At 40.0% G+C, this 16,082-nt stretch overlaps 1 protein-coding gene across 2 annotated transcripts in view; it reads right to left on the bottom strand.

Annotated features, from left to right (window-relative positions):
* Positions 1-16,082, bottom strand: part of rabgap1l (RAB GTPase activating protein 1-like) — a 115,470-nt gene that overhangs the window by 3,256 nt on the left and 96,132 nt on the right. The window contains exons 1-7 of one of the 2 annotated variants that reach the window (XM_030083964.1): positions 11,168-11,595; positions 7,408-7,500; positions 3,175-3,285; positions 2,690-2,794; positions 1,955-2,038; positions 1,424-1,495; positions 298-498 (exon numbers count right to left, since the gene is read on the bottom strand). In XM_030083964.1, the coding sequence (XP_029939824.1) occupies positions 298-498; positions 1,424-1,495; positions 1,955-2,038; positions 2,690-2,794; positions 3,175-3,285; positions 7,408-7,500; positions 11,168-11,290 (789 nt within the window). In that variant the 5' untranslated portion in view covers positions 11,291-11,595. Of the gene's footprint in view, positions 1-297; positions 499-1,423; positions 1,496-1,954; positions 2,039-2,689; positions 2,795-3,174; positions 3,286-7,407; positions 7,501-11,167; positions 11,596-16,082 lie in introns of those variants that run through there. The other variant, XM_030083963.1, reaches the window with a different exon arrangement.

Raw genomic sequence — 16,082 nt, 5'->3', positions numbered from 1 at the left:
TTTTAGTATTTTTTTCTGTTTTTAGTTTATTTTATTTCTTTATTTTTTTCTCTGAAGTAGTTTTAATCACTGCTGAGATATATTTTGGCCTTCACGGAAAATATCAGAATGCTTGAATCAAAAGGGGCAAAATCCTCCCTGTCTATTCAAGGCAGGAAGTAAAAGAATAAATGAGACATTATTTTTCCATTTGCCTTGGTGAAATATGAGAATGGATATGCCTGTGCAATTACGCCGTGTTGCGAAGAGGGATTATTCCTGTCGTTGGTTTGTTTCCTGTGAGGAGGCGCTGCTGACCTGGATGCGACACTTGGCCTCCACCAGCTGTAGTTTGGTCTGTGCCAGCTCCAGCTCCAGCTGTCTCAGCTGCTCCTTCAGTCCGTCCTTCTCCTCGTCCAGCGGCTCTGTGGACGTCCTGTTGCTGCCGGGGGATGAAGCCTGGAGAGAGCCCAGCGTGCTGAACAGATCCTTGCAGTGGTCGCAGCCCATGATTTTATTCTGCAAAACCAGAGAAATCGCAAAGTCATTCAGCTGCAGGAAACACGATGCAGGTCCACCCTCCACACAGCTCTGAGAAACGTAAGTTGTTCTTTGACAACCGGGTTACAAGTGTCTCTCTGATCAGGAAGGAATGCACTAGTACTGCCGAGTTGTCCAACGGTTTGGTAAATCCTTCTATGTTTTCGTACCACCTCAGCACATTAATCAACAAATGTATATCAGGTTATTAGGAGCCCTAAAGGTCTCAAGAACTGATTTGTATTTTTTTCACCTTCTAAAACTAAAGATACAGCCATACGGGGTTAGGAGCATTCATCTCATATTTAGAAGGTTGATCCTGAAATGAATTTATTTATTTTTATCTCCCTTTCTTTTACTCTATTCTGGTGTCCTGTAATGACACTAAATTTCAAGTAAATGTTTGAGAGGGTTTAATTAATTCCTAAATTATACTGAAGTGTCCTTTTCGAGAATTTCATCTGCTAAAACATCTAATATCTATATAACATGATGGTGTAACCAAGAGATTCGGAATCAATGGCTGTTTCTTGTCAGTTTATCTAACACAATGAAAGCAGGGGCACGAGTCTACGTGATGATTTTAAATGAACATAAAGGCAATCAGTCAATCAATCAATAAAATATGGCAGGAGTGTGTATAAGAATATGAAGCAGAAAAACATATTTTGGAAGGAAAAGAGACAGTCCTTTCTTCATCCCCAAACTGATACTTGACCTTGCCCAGAAAACATGATTCCTGGCTAAACAATGTCAATTCAAGATTTTGTGTGATATCATATAAAAAACAACGCATCTGATGTAACTGCAAAAGAAAAGCTTCGATCACTGAAGCAACACTTTGTGCTTCCTGTTAGAAATCTGGATGGCTGCTGCTTGCTGTGCATTTGGAGTGAAGTCTCACCCTGACAATGTCGAGCTCTTCTTTAGTCGCTGCCTGCTGTTTTTCCAGCCTGGTACTCAGCTGGGAGCAGATCTGAAGCACATAGAGAGGAAGAACCGTTACATGTGACTTGACAGGCTTTATTTCTCAGAAGACGTAATTTAACTCAGATAGCAGGAATTGACCAGCAGATGGGAGCAAACATCCCAAAAAAGCACCAAGTTATTTTTTCTTAGAGTCTTTGCTGTCGACTTCCTGTGGTCTGAGAGCTTCTACCTGCACCTTTCTGCTGAGAAAAGCTGTGGTGGAGATATTTCTGACGACAAACTGGAAAAATGTGCATTAAATGTGAACTTTTCTAGGATGTACTAGTATTTTTTCCACCAGAACTGAAAACAGAGTGAAATATTTGAAGCTCACAGTATTGATCTACTGGGATGCTTTCATTACACTGGTCCTGGCCGACTGCAGCAGATTCTGCTACTCGTGGCCCCTTTACTGTGACGAGATCGACACCCCTGCTCAAAACTAAGAGAAATATCAACAACCGACCTGTTTGTATTCTGCGATGATCGCTGTGGTTTTCTTGATCTCCATCTCTGCTTTCTCCAGCTCCCTCCTGAACACTTCCTTCAGCTGGGGAAGCCAGAACAAGATTACAAAGTGATAAATGACAATAAATCTATTTGATTTTCCAAAACAGCAAACATTACACTTGATCGAGCACGGCATGGTCCCATCATAAGCAACAGGCTTCATTTTTGCGGTCAGAATTGATGATTAATTGTGAGGGCGGCGCAAGCGTCCAACTACTAGTACTGAATTTTTTTACAGCAAGCTGGATTTGATAGTTGGCTGGGCACGTGCACTTATGATGTATTTGAGCTCTTGCTATTTGGATGGTGGGTTGCCAAAATATTCAGGCTAATTACCTTGATTGTGGGATGGATGGTGGTACAGCGGTTAGCATGCTTCCTAGTGAAAATATCTTGGCTTGATTCTCTCCGGGTGTGTGATCCTAGCATTTGAATTGCTGACTCTTAAAGCTTGTTGGTGTGGCTGTGTGTGTGGACAATATGTCTGTCTTTCCGTGTTACCTCTGTCTTTGATTTACAACCTCCCCAGAATGTACCCTATTCTATGCACAGAGTTACCTGGAAAGGCTCCATCATCACAACCAAAAACTTGAATAGAAAATTATATTCCAAAAAGTGTCACATGCATTTCACTTTGCATCTAATTGAAAGAAGTTCAGACATGCAGGGGTGAGCAGGAGTCGGATGCTACCTGAGCAGTCTCCTCCTCCTGCCGCCTCTTTTCTTCCTCTGTTTCCACCAGGCGCTGCTTGGTGGTCAGCAGCTCTTTGTTCAGCACATCGGCCTTGTCTTCAGCCTGAGCATTCGAACACACAGAGATAATTTCATCCCGAATTTAGAACGACTGCACAAAAAATACCACAGTGCACAAACATTCAGCCCGTACATGAGATGCCTCCATTGTTGCAGCAGTCAGGATACATGACATTCACTGCAGCAGCTGCTCAGTGGTTTGATATCAGCAAAGGTGCAGATGTGTTTTTTCTGCTTGCGACTGATTTTTTTCTCTCTTCATTTCACCTGTGTCATTATTTTTAACAACTAACAGTTTGCACAGGAAAAGCTGGTAGTTGCACATTTTGAGAATACCGAGAATACAAGGAGAGCATATTAATCTTCTGACTGTGTATCTTTGTTTCATAACAACCAGTGCAGCTGAGCATCATGCTGAATTACCTGGTCCAAGTCATTCCGCAGAGCGATCTTACTGGTGACCAGCTCATGTGCCAAGTCGTCATTTTCCTGCTCCAGTCTCATACTGGCTTCCTGAAGACGACGGTTCTCCCTCTGCAAACATAACACAAACAGAAAGATTTTGTGAAGTCTGGAGGGCCAGTGCAGTTTTACAGATTTATCAAAATCACACATCCAGGAATGTAATCAAATGAAAAATGAGAGGGAAATTTTGATATAAAATGATTATACAGCTGTTATTTTGTTTTTTAATCAAAAAAAAAAAAAAAAAAAAAAAAAAAACTTAACATTTCACAATGCAGCTCCACTGGCCCTGCGCACAAACCTCACACACTGGTTCCTGGCCTGACCTGAAACATTGCCTGCTCTGAGGTTTTCGAAATTAGATTTGCCCATGTCAGCTGGAAGTATAATAAGACACTTTCTACGATCTCGAACCGACCTGGACAACCTCCCATTGCTTTTAATTTGAAGGCTTTTTCTTTTCCATGTCGCTGAGAGTGCATGTGCACACCGGGCGTCGGTATAATCCTCTAACAATTCAGAGCTCTGGGCCCTCCCTGCCTCAGGTTTTCACTAGAGACACTGGGAAATGACCTCGCCTATATATATATGTGTGTGTGTGTGTGTGTGTGTGTGTGTGTGTGTGTGTGTGTGTGTGTGTGTGTGTGTGTGTGTGCGCACGTACACACACGTACGCACACACACTCACACACACACAGACCTCCAGGTCCCCTCTGCCCACCATGAGTAGAGTCTCATGACTGTTAGTATAAACAGTCTCACATGACGACCGAGCCTCCTCGGTGTCGCCAGGCTCTGATCAGTCATCTGACTCTGATATCTCGCTCCTTTAACAATGTTTACTATTTCTCCCATCGATACAGTCATGTATTTTATATCCTGGTTGACATGCGTACATGGAAAGGTTTGTGGATAATCAGCCTGAACTGGTGTAGTGCACAGTCTTTCTGACACTCATTGAAAAAGCTGTTGGAAAATGTCTCACGCTGATGAGTCCATCAGTCATTTAATGCCAGCTTGAATTTTTCATATTAAAATTAAATGAACTTTTAACCAACATCACAGATGTAAGCTTTTATTTGGCTGGAACAACGAAGAGAAAACTCACAGTATCTTTGCTGGTGCGAAATCTCCTCAGTTTCAGCTCTTTGTACATGGTTTTTTAGACAAATTGAACATTGAAGTTGCTACACAAGTTACATCAAAACCCCTAGCTACTCAGCTCAACATGCTAAACTCATATTAGTGTAAATTAAGAAATGAATTTTCAATTTTCAGAAAAGCTCAAAATAGACATTAGCACAAGAATGTGTACATTAACCCTGGTTTAGGAATGGTCATAGGAGCCGAGGCAGCTTACCGAGCTCCCGCCAACAGTCACAACAACGTCTTCATACTGAGCTTCCAGTCGCACAGACTGAGCTTCCAACACATGATCCTGACACGAGTTTCCTCTCTCTGTCCGAAACTTCCCAGCCTCCCCTCTATCTCTCCCTCCCTGCCTATCATGTCTTTTCCTTTGTTAATGCCACCCTCCCCCCCCACAAAAAAAAGTAATAAAAAATAAAAAAAACATGAGTTGAAATAAAAAAAAACTAAATCAAAACTTAACAGTCGTACGGCCAGAAACACTGGGGACAGATTTTACACAAAAGAAGGACATGCGGTGAACACGCAAGACGCAGATAAAACTGCACAAACGGCAACTAAATAAGCCAGGCACATGAAACCATACAAAACTGATGCAATAAATAAAGTCAAACCACACAACATGCAAATGTGCAGCTACAACCCGTAAAAGCAGCAGCATTCCCGTTTTTCGTCGTCTTGCTCTGTAGCACTGTAGTTTCCACTGTTTACAGAGGAGCTGGCTCGTTTCCAGCATCTTATCTACAATAAATGTCTTCCTTCCTTTTCTCTAAAACTCATACACCCACAACTAACATTCTGCCTTCAGGGAAAAACAGCCATATGTGTTGGCTACTGGGATTGTCTGAGAGGCACTTACTACACAGATATTATTATACATTTTATTCACAAATTTTCTCAACAGTTTTAGTCTGTTTGAGGACATTGAGAAGCTTATCCATCATATTCTATTGTATTCTATTCTATTATATCCATTTGGCCCACATACACCTCTTCTGCTGACAATTAACTAAAACAAAAAGCCAGGGTGAACAAAAATCTCCGAATTAGTCAGGGATCTTACTGGTGTTACAGGAAAGCTTTATGTGCCTGTTAAATTCTCTTTAAACTGAGAGAGCCATTGATAACAGTAGTATTTTTCAATTCAAAGAGGTGTTGGGGGAAGGGGAGTTAGGAATACATACCGCATATCGTACCATTTGATGTTCATCAGTACAACTGTTCTGTCATGGATGTTGACTTTACAGAGGTAAAAAAGTTCAGTTCTATTTCAGATGATCAGAGAGATTTTTAATGAACTCCATGTTCACTTTTGAGGCTGCCGCTTGTAATACAGTTGAACTGGAATATTAGTGCAGCTAATGTCATACAGGAGAGGGGCTGAATACAGACAAAATAAAATTAAATTTATTATATTAAAACTGCACAATCCTTAATTTTGAGGTTGTATATTTAGTGGTGTCGGCCTCAATTTGCATATTTTAAGGTAACAATATGACAAAAACAGCCACTTTAACATAATTTTCCTAAATTTGTTGTCATATTATATAAATATATCTCATATTTCACCGCGGTGCAGCTCAAATCCTGCCTTGCTTTTCAATCAGTTCATTTCTTATTGAATGAATGAGTGTCCAACCTATTCGACAGCAAACAGAAGCAACTGCACGTCTTTTGATTCCTCTTTGTTCAGTCATTCTCTTTAAATGATTTTAGCAAATCATTCTGACAGGTTTTCACAAATAGTGATAAATGGTACGTGTGTTAACAGTTCATGAGGAATCACACAGTGGATGAGATATTGAGACTGGCGATTACAGACTGTAACAGTGAGGATACTTTAGGAATGGAAAAGATAGAAATTGTGAAAAGCTGAAGAAGCAGATGTGCAGTCTTTAAATATCTACCTTGTTGCTTACTTTTTCTACACCGTGACAAGCACATCTGATCAAAGCCCCTGCAGCTTGGCCCAAAAATAAATTCTGATAGATGTTCAGATCCGTGGTAATAAAAGTCAGAAGTGTCTGTGAGTGAGAAACGGTCTTTCAAGTCAGAAGAATAAAACCACAGTTTGTCAAACCGAAGCTGTGCTAGGAGGACAATGTTTCTAATCTTGGAAACAATGTTCATTTCACCATAACCCCCCCACTCAGGGGGGGAAAAAAAAAAAAAAAAAAAAAATCCTCTTGAAACAACTTTCAATTCTATTTTACGACTCAAACCAGGAAGGTAACAACTAATTTCCCATTTCCCTGTTAAACTATAGATGACAATACAGTGTTACTCTTCCAAATTCAGTCCAACAAGTTACTTAACTACAAAAATTACAACCTACTAAAGAGTAAATTCCGTCTATACTGCATAAATACTTTTGTGTTGCAAGTGAGATTGCAAAATGTACCACAAGTGTAAATGTGTTGCAACACCAACAACAGCAACGAAGATATCGATTATAAGAACACGCTGCACATGCACTCTGTTCACATGACAAAACAACAAGGTGTGATGGATATTCAACAGTAACAGTTCAATTAAGATTAATTACACATGTATATTGGGCTGTATTTGAGAACTGAATTAGGCTCTTATTGGATGTTAAGTAGAATGTTTTTTTTTTTCAAACAGAGAAAAGTTATTTCGAAAGGTATTTTTTGGTGAGACACCCACACCTTGTCATAGTTTAATTGAAAACAGGCAGATTTAATTGTTCCAGGATACATAGTTTGTTGACTGTTAAAAAAAAATAAAAAAAATAAAAAAATTACAATTGTGTAAAAACTAAGTGGCGCAGACATGCTGAAATTTTCCATTTGTCAAGTTCTCAGTTGAATCAGTGCATTAAAACATTTTTCAAATTATTATCCTCCTGGACTTCATTGTGATGAATGAAAAAAAATGCGCAGCAACAATCTTTCAAGAAGCTGCACAAAACACTCGCAGAGTTAAAACCCCCACACACACACACACTGAATGTAGCACATACTTACATACACAACCCCATATTCACAACACAACCCCATATTTTTGTGTGCTGTAGCCTACCTGGTATCGGTCGATGGGGTCTTCATGCTGCAGCTGGCTCTCTCTCAGTGTCTGATAATCCTTCTCGAATTTCTTCAGCTTTTTAGTTGGAACCTGGAAAAAAACAGCAGATTTGTTGACATTTGTCATTTAACAGCCAACATTGGTTGTTTGCGAATCTGAGTGTGAAGAGGTTTATGTTTTTCATTACTAATGCCATTTATTGTTTTAATGTTTTCAACTCTGTGCTGAAGTGTCCCTCAGTTTAGATCGACACTGTGTCTGAAAGTTCAGAGGTCAGCTGGGATCAACACTAAAACCAACTTTCAGAAACAGTTATTCACATAAAATTATAAAATCATGATCAGGAACGGAAGCTGAGTCCCGCAAAGACGCGGCCAGTTCAGAACTAAGTGACATCCAGCAGCAGCACTGCAGTATTGAGGCTGTGCTGAGCAGTTTCTGTTTCCTCTTGCATAATCTGATGTTATCAATGTTAGCGATTGTCGTGTGCAGTACTACTAGTTCACCGAAATGGTACAAAATATCAGCACAGCATGTTCACAACAACAGTGCAGTCAGCGGGTGCTCATACCTGTCAACTACCAGTCCACACTGTGCGATACACTATCACCAAATGAAACAAACACTATCAGGAATAAAGTGATTTATTTTCCAACGCAGAAGAAATTCAGAGAGGCACATACACTTACATGTGGTTGGTAAAATGCAGTTTTAAATAACCAGGATAACTGTGACAAACTTCAGCGCACAAAATACCACAAGCAGTGAAAACATCCCAAATAGGAACTGTGCACTTTGAACAGAAGAGCCACGAAATATAAGACCAGTCTGGCGACTGACTGAAATTTCACTGCAAGTGCAGAGTGTGTGTGTGTGTGTTTCAGATGGGGGAAACGTTAGCTCCCCTGTGTGGAAACGGCGTTGCTATAGCACCCACCATCAAGCCTGGGGATTTGAGGACAGTATCCTTCACATGACCTGTCCTCTGAGACTTGAATGTGAGTGTTTAAAGACTGCTCGTTCACTGGTTGAGCCTAAAACTTACTGTGTTCCAGTTTCACACTTGATTGCAACTGTGTGCAGATTAGTTTTTCTCATAACTGCTTTGATATAAAGCTGCAGAAAGAAGACACAAATGGAGGAATGATTCTGAATCTAATTCTCTACAGAAATGATGCAGGATGGCTTTCACTGTTAACTTCTGGTTTTGGTCATCGATGAAAGCGATCACAAAATTGAGAACATAAACTCCGAGCAGTGATCCTCTGACAGTAAATGTCTTCTACTACATGATCTTGAATTACACGCACTTGGTTTGTCATAACAAAATTTAAGTATACCCGAGAAAAAACAGATAATAAACTGTTCCATTGTTATTATTTTGGAAGCACAGCAATCAAGCTACACATACTCTCACACAAAACACTAATTTTTGTATTAAATCAAGAGAAGCCACAAACTGGCTTTTTACCCAGTATCATAAAGCATGACTACTGTGGTGACTAGAGCCACACGGCAAAATCTGACACACAATTCCCAGTTGATAACAGAACTTAATTGTTATTTGTGTGGGATGAAAGAGCAGTCTGGAATATGCTGGCTGACTGTTAATTGCTTTAACAAAACAGAACAATGCAGATAAATTGAACATGCTGTGTTCTCGTTCTGGACTGCTGCACCACAAAGCCTGGATGTCTGACTTTAATTCACGACGCAAGTTTCATTTCTTTATCACTAATTGCATTTTCACATTTCATTTCTATTATGTTGTCTCACTCGGGAACAGTGCAGGTAAGATAACCTGGATGTATGTATTTTTGTGTCAAAACTGTTGTTTTGTGATTCAGTACTTTCTTTGTGTCGACTTGTCATGCCTTTCTCTTTGCTCTGAAAATTTGCTGTAATCAGAGTGTTAAATGTGTAAGCACTGAGCTGTCTGCTGTTTTGCACACTTTTTTTTGGCAAAGTTAGTAATTATTTGCACAACTGACAGGTTATTTTTTGTGATACACACAATGACAAGGAAATGATAAAAATGAGAGGCTTCCTCTTGTATGTATATGACAACCTCAAAACGATAAATTAAAAATTATTTGGAAGTGTAACACACAAATCAATTAAGAGATTTTTTTGAGCATTTTATGACAATTTATGACATGATTTTATATTTAAGGTTTTATCCCTTTGTCTTAAACTGAATCAGGGTCACAGGCTATTAAGGTTTTACACTCTGTTTTTGTCCTATCATTCTTCTCACTATTCGCCTGAAACATCTGCACCGTGGACATGTTTGACAGATCAGCGCTGGTGATTACACAAGCTGCTGCTCTCCAACACCCCTAAAACACACAAACATTACAGCACGGCTGTGCAATGAAATACAACCCAAAACTGAGCTTACCTACCTGTAGGAGGTGTGGTCATGTCTCAAACATACAGTCCTGCTTGTAGCTACAATCATGCAGGAATCCCAAACTCCACAATCTTTCATATTTCCCACAATTTCTTAATATTACATTACTTAATATATGACTAACTACATACTTTCTCAAGTTCCCGGACATTTGGATTCTTTTTTTTTTTTCATCATGTGCCTGATACTTTTGTTCATAGTCTGTATCAGTTGTTTTACAAGATAGGATAATTTCGCCTGAATAAATGCTGACATTCCTGATTTCAATAGGAGGGCGAGAGAGAGAGAGAGAGAGAGAGAGAGAGAGAGAGAGAGAGAGAGAGAGAGAGAGAGAGAGAGAGAGAGAGAGAGAGAGAGAGACTTGATTAGCAATGAAATTCCATGGGCAAAGTTAAGATACAGGACTGTGAGTCGTGGTTAAGGCTACTTCAGTTACACATGGGGCTACTATATACGCATACAGCCAGGCATCATCTTATGTCAAGCTCAATCTCTACGGTGAGCCTCAGAGCTATTTTAATGAACCGAGGTCCAATTTGAAGTGCAAATTAGGCTGTGAGGAGCCGCCTTGAACGGTGCGAGGCATTTTTTTTTCATTCCTGACCTGAATCTCTACAGCAGAAAATGGAATGAGTCCCAAAGCTCAGAGCTCAAATCAAATCACAAACTGTACAATTAGACAAGTTATTATGCCACAAGAAAGACACTGCAAAAGTGTGTGTGTGTGCAAGTGTGTGAATGTGTGTGTGAGACTTTGTGAGAGAGACAGAGAGGCAGATGGATACATGGAGAAGAGTGATCTGCCTTTACATAAAGAAGCAGTTGAAGAGTTTGAATATTTAAATAAGGACAATACCAAATGGACATCTGAGGGAAAACCAGGCCACAGACTTCAATTATCCACGTGAGGCAAGCACACACACGCCATCGCACACACACAAAGCCTCCATTGATTCCAAATTGATATCAGTAATTGAAACAAAGTGACAACCACATGGACTGACTGACACAGCTCTGCCATCACTAATGTCTGACGTGCTTTCCGTGGAAACACAACACACCCACGCACCCATGCGCACACTGGTGTGAGACATCTACTACATGGAAAACATTGTGTACTTTCTTTTAAATATGCATTTTCCACCTGTGTTCAAGAACAAACCCACCAGAGTTGTCCGACACGAAAAACAGCAAACAAGCAGCGGCATCAGATGAAAAGACAAACTGGATTCACCTTTTTCTCTAATCCAAAAATTACAAGTGATGCTGGTCAGTGAAATTAAAACTAAACAAGCTTGACCCTAACCCCGAAACAGGTCCAAAAAGATGTGAAAACAGACCTACCACTGGTCTGAGAGCTCGCAGAGGTCTGGAGTGAGCTACTAAACGAGTCAAGGTGTCCTCTTCACCAGGCCGGTCGACGACGTGAGCATCGTACGCCACCATGATGGACACCTCCTGCATCATCTTGACTCCTGCTCACTCCCAGTAGCCAGCAGGAGGGCAGGATATTGAAGGCGGAGGGAAAGTGGTGGAGGAGGAAAAGCACGAGAGGAGCGCGGCTGACAGGTTTTGTTCCTCTCAGAAAGTGGAGGAGGCGACTGGCTGCCTTCAAGAGTCCCTCAGGAGCTGAGCCCGGCCCACCGAGAGGAGGAGGAGGAGGAGGGGGAGGGAGCGGGCAGTACAACACACCTGTTTGTTTCTCCCTCTACCTCGCTGTAACGCTAGAAGTGTGTGACAAAGGAGGATGAGTTTGCTATTTCTTTCTTCCCAGTGAGCGACTACTTCCCTCCCTCTACTCACTGTTTTACTCATTTGTACCGCTTTCTTCCGCCCTCACTCCCTCCCCTAATCTCTCTCACTCTTTTTAGGTTACAGACTACAGGGTTTTCTTTTTTTCTGTTTCCTGCTTCTGGTTTAAAAAAAAAGAAAAAAAAAGAATACAGATAAAGGCTTGTTTGACTGAGTGCGTGAGGTTGAGAGCGATAGGAAGGAAGTTGTCAGATCAACCACAGTGACTTGTCGCTCACAGTTGCACATCGTTCCAAAGATAAAATCCAGAACGCAAAGTGAAAGCAAACTCAAAGCTGTCTTGGGCGATGCCTAAACACTGCAGCATCCTCACGACGGACCTGTCAAAGTCTTCCGTGTGATGGCAGCACTTGCCTTCTCTTAAAAGAAATGCATCTACGAGGTCAGACTCTGCCTTCATGGAGCCGCGTACCATTTGAACTGTTTTTCACACAAGTGTGAAAATTCTTATTTGAGAAAATTTGACATTTAAACAGTTGATATTGTTTGGTGAAGAATAATTTTGGATTTCTTTTTTTTCCCTCACAGGTACTTTTCTGATGTTAGACAAAAACACTGGTCAATAAAGTGGAAAAGATGTTGATGAGCCAATACAGTTACTTTGAAATTTAAAGCGAGTTGTTCACATTTCGCAGGTCGAACATAAATTACAGTTTTATGAAAAAAAAAAAAAAAAGATTTGAAGCTATAATCTCAACTTTATGAGTGCTGTGGCATGTGTTAACCAGGGTCGTTACAATTTGAACAGATACCAGTCCAGACTTATTGAGAAAAGACATAAAAATGTGTTAGGTGTAGGTTTCTGTGGAAAATAGCACCAAAAAAATGAAGTGATTTTATATCACTAAAATACGAAATCGTCAAGAAATCCAAATCCAAGAGAGGACATAAACACAAGGAAAATATAATTCATGTTACATGTGATATTGCACTCACACAAATTTCCATACTGACAATCCACAAACATGATGCCTCCAACAGCTGCTGCCTTATCTCAAAGTTAATGCTCTACTAAAGACACTCCTAAAATAAACAGCCTGATGAGTGCTAAAAATGGTGAGGAAAAAAACAAACTTTGATTCCGATTTTCAACCACACCGTTGGGTAAATAATAAAGATTAACCTACAAATAAATATACCTGAGTGCATTTCATTACTATCATTCAGACAAGATCAGCACCATGAGCACATCTGATGAAACAGAATCACTGAACATTGTCAGATCTGCTGTGGGTCCAAACTACAGTCAAATGCAGTTGCAATGGACTTAATGAAGAACATGTTTATTTTCATGTGGACCTCCACAGTAACATTGATCTCACCACACATTCATATTTTAGGGTGTAGTTTCCATCACTGTTGATCAGAGCTGCTTTACAGTCCAACTTCTTCATAATATTCTGCTCCTCTTATGTGTGTCAGTCTGTGTGGCTACAGCCCCTCCCGATATAGTTCAGTCAAGGTCAAAAATCAACCTCAATCAAAACATAAGCAAATTCACACCTGTTAACCTTTATGGAAAGAGACTTTAGTACAGATGTGTAGCACCGGTGAAAATATACTTGAATTGTACATTGAGTATCTCAACTAACACACAGAGGTCAGACATGTTTCTTTTTGTAGCTTTAATTTACTAATCATTACGAAAAAAAAAAAAATACAACACTGTAAACAAAACAAGTCAGGGTTGTCATTAGACAGTCACAGGTAACTTAAATGAAAGAAGTCTTCAATTGGCAACAGCTGTCTTTGCAGCTCTCACTTCATTTTAGGCTTTTTTCCTGCATGAAGTTTTTCCTATCTTTCTGCGCGCGCGCACACACACACACACACACACACACACACACACACACACACACACACACACACACACACACACACACACACACACATTCTGTTGCATTCACTTTAGTTTGTTGACATTTTGACTTTCTGTTGGAGGGATTTGGAAAAAGAATTATTAACCAATGAACCATTGAGAAGCAAATTAATGTATGACATTTTTTGTACTATTTTCCTCAAAGTCATCACTCCAGCTGTGGTCAAGAGGATTTTAAAGAAGGCTGAGAAATTCAAATTCTTCCCATAATCCCCACCCTAAGGCTAAGCCACCCTACTACCCGTTGTGTTCATCAAACCAAGGTGCCAGTGAATTCTTTCACTGTTTTAAGCAGCTTATAGAGTTTAGCTGATCCGATTTGAACGTTGACAGGGAAAAATATGTAAAAGGGGAGAAGAAAAAAGAAGTGTGCTTTATACAGGCTGGATTGTCCTTTGTCTCTACTGGAGCACAGCTCGTCTTTCACACAAAGTAAGTGCGAAATTATTGTCTCTACAGGCTCCATTTATCGTCATGAATGAGTAAGCACTAAGTATTCAAAGATCTCACCCCAAGTCCTTGACCTTTTTTATTCCCAGACTATAGTGTGTTTTAACTGCAACAGAATCAAAAACTGAAAACATGGTAAATAACTCAGGCAGCAACACTCCATGCAGTAAAATATATATTTCTCCAAGTAATTAATTGAAGAAACTGAAGCAACAACCATGCACAGCCTCAAAACTTATTCTCATGGTGGTCAGCAGGCTGCCGTGGGATGATTGACATCCTGGAGTTTACTCAGGATTAATGTTCAATGGCGACTCAATCAACACCAAACTCACATTCCATGAGTTTTTGTTCTGAGTTTATGTGTGGGAAGGCCTGTTATAGCTACTTCAAATCATTGTAACAGGACAGTGTTACACAAAACATCAGTACCTCCTCGATGTAGAAAAAGTCAACTGAAAGAAGATGCTTTTAGGCTCATTTATGAGATGAAAAAGGAGGAACGGAAAGTAATGAAATTAAAAACACTCAATGACCTGGGATGTGTTTTGTGTAACAAAACGCTTTTCGTGAAGTACTATAAAAAATAAAAAATCATTCAGATATACCGTATTTAGATTCATAATAAAAAAGAAAAGGAAGAACAAGAAAGGATATCACCACCAATCAATAAGCAAATTTCCGGCTCAGATTTGGATGAAGCTCAACATGATGGCATGTTGTCAGCGCCGTGTACTGGGATGCAGAGAAGTGGAGGACGATGTGGCGTGGCTGACACACCATCTTGTTGGTCTCAGTGTCATGATGTGATATATTTAGATCTGACATGATGTGACAGGATACATGAGTTCGCGTAGTGGTGTGCAGTCTGACATGTTACACTCTGATGTGATGCACTGTGATGTGTCAGTGAGCTGGCTGCAGTTTGACAGATGGTCTGAGGCAAAACAGAGAAAACTGATTCCCTTTTTTTTTATTATTAGTTTCGGCCTCACTTTTCTCTCAGATTTCCTCTGAATTATGCAATTAATACAGAGGGAATATTCAATTTTAAAACTTGCAAGAGCAATGTATTCAAAAATAAGACCATGGAGGAAAGAAATGCATACATAGTCTGGAGGTCCAGCTCAGGTACCGGGAGTTTTTGGGTAGCTTGTGTCATTTTCTCTCAAGACTAGGATTTAGTCCGTCACCAACAAGCTGACAATTCCAACCATAGCTTCTAAAAGACCCAAAAATCAATGCCCAGGTCAACTTTGATCCCTGTCTATTTCAAAAAGTTTCAAAATAGAATGGACATATTCCCAGTTCGGTTGACATTTTCATTACCCAGCAAAGCTAAATGTGCTTTACACCCCTGAATCAGCTCAAAGAACAGAAACTAGAGTTGCTACGAAGGAGACACAAGCTGCATATGCATTGTATAAAAAAAAAAATGGACATGCATGATGAGCTATCAAACATTTCATACCATTTCCAAGAATGAAAAAAACTGATTGTGAATTTGATGTGAAAATAATAAAATATACTTGAGTGGTATCTTTCCTGAGAACAAACTGATACCGGGCCCTCAAAATTGATATCTTAATAAAGAGGAGGGAACTGTCTGTGCATGCAGCAAATCTAGGAGGACTTAAAGCATAAAAAGTTCCAGCTTTTGCTTGAGGACGTAAGATTTATGTGTGATCAATAGTACTTAAGTATTGAACAAGTTCAAGATAATTTAATGAATCGTAAATTCACCTAAAGTGCTTGGAATTGTAGCCTTTCTTGTTAGTGTGCTTTTTTAGTAAGTTGGTTTAATTGCTACAAGCTCACGGATACCAACATTTCACCAAACTACCAAAGATAAATAGTGAGCATGCAGAATGTCCTGAATGAAGAAAAATGCAGAATTGCTGTACATATGAGAGGATATAAGCTAATGGAGTAATGTGTCCTGCCAACAAGCTCCAGAGCACAGCACTGCTTTATTATCTGATCCCTGACTCGAATATCCAAAACATTAAAACATGAGCCGCATGGAGAACCAGAGAAAAGCTGAAGGCACTGTGAGGGGCCGAGGATGATTATCTTAGTCCATCTTTCTCTGTCAACTCTCTGGTTCCTCCATCACAC

This window comes from Salarias fasciatus, chromosome 23 (genome assembly GCF_902148845.1).
Source record: "Salarias fasciatus chromosome 23, fSalaFa1.1, whole genome shotgun sequence".
NCBI classification, from domain to species: Eukaryota; Metazoa; Chordata; class Actinopteri; order Blenniiformes; family Blenniidae; genus Salarias; species Salarias fasciatus.
The sequence above is the reverse complement of the archived record's forward strand: the minus strand, read 5'-3'. Positions and strand labels throughout refer to the sequence as shown.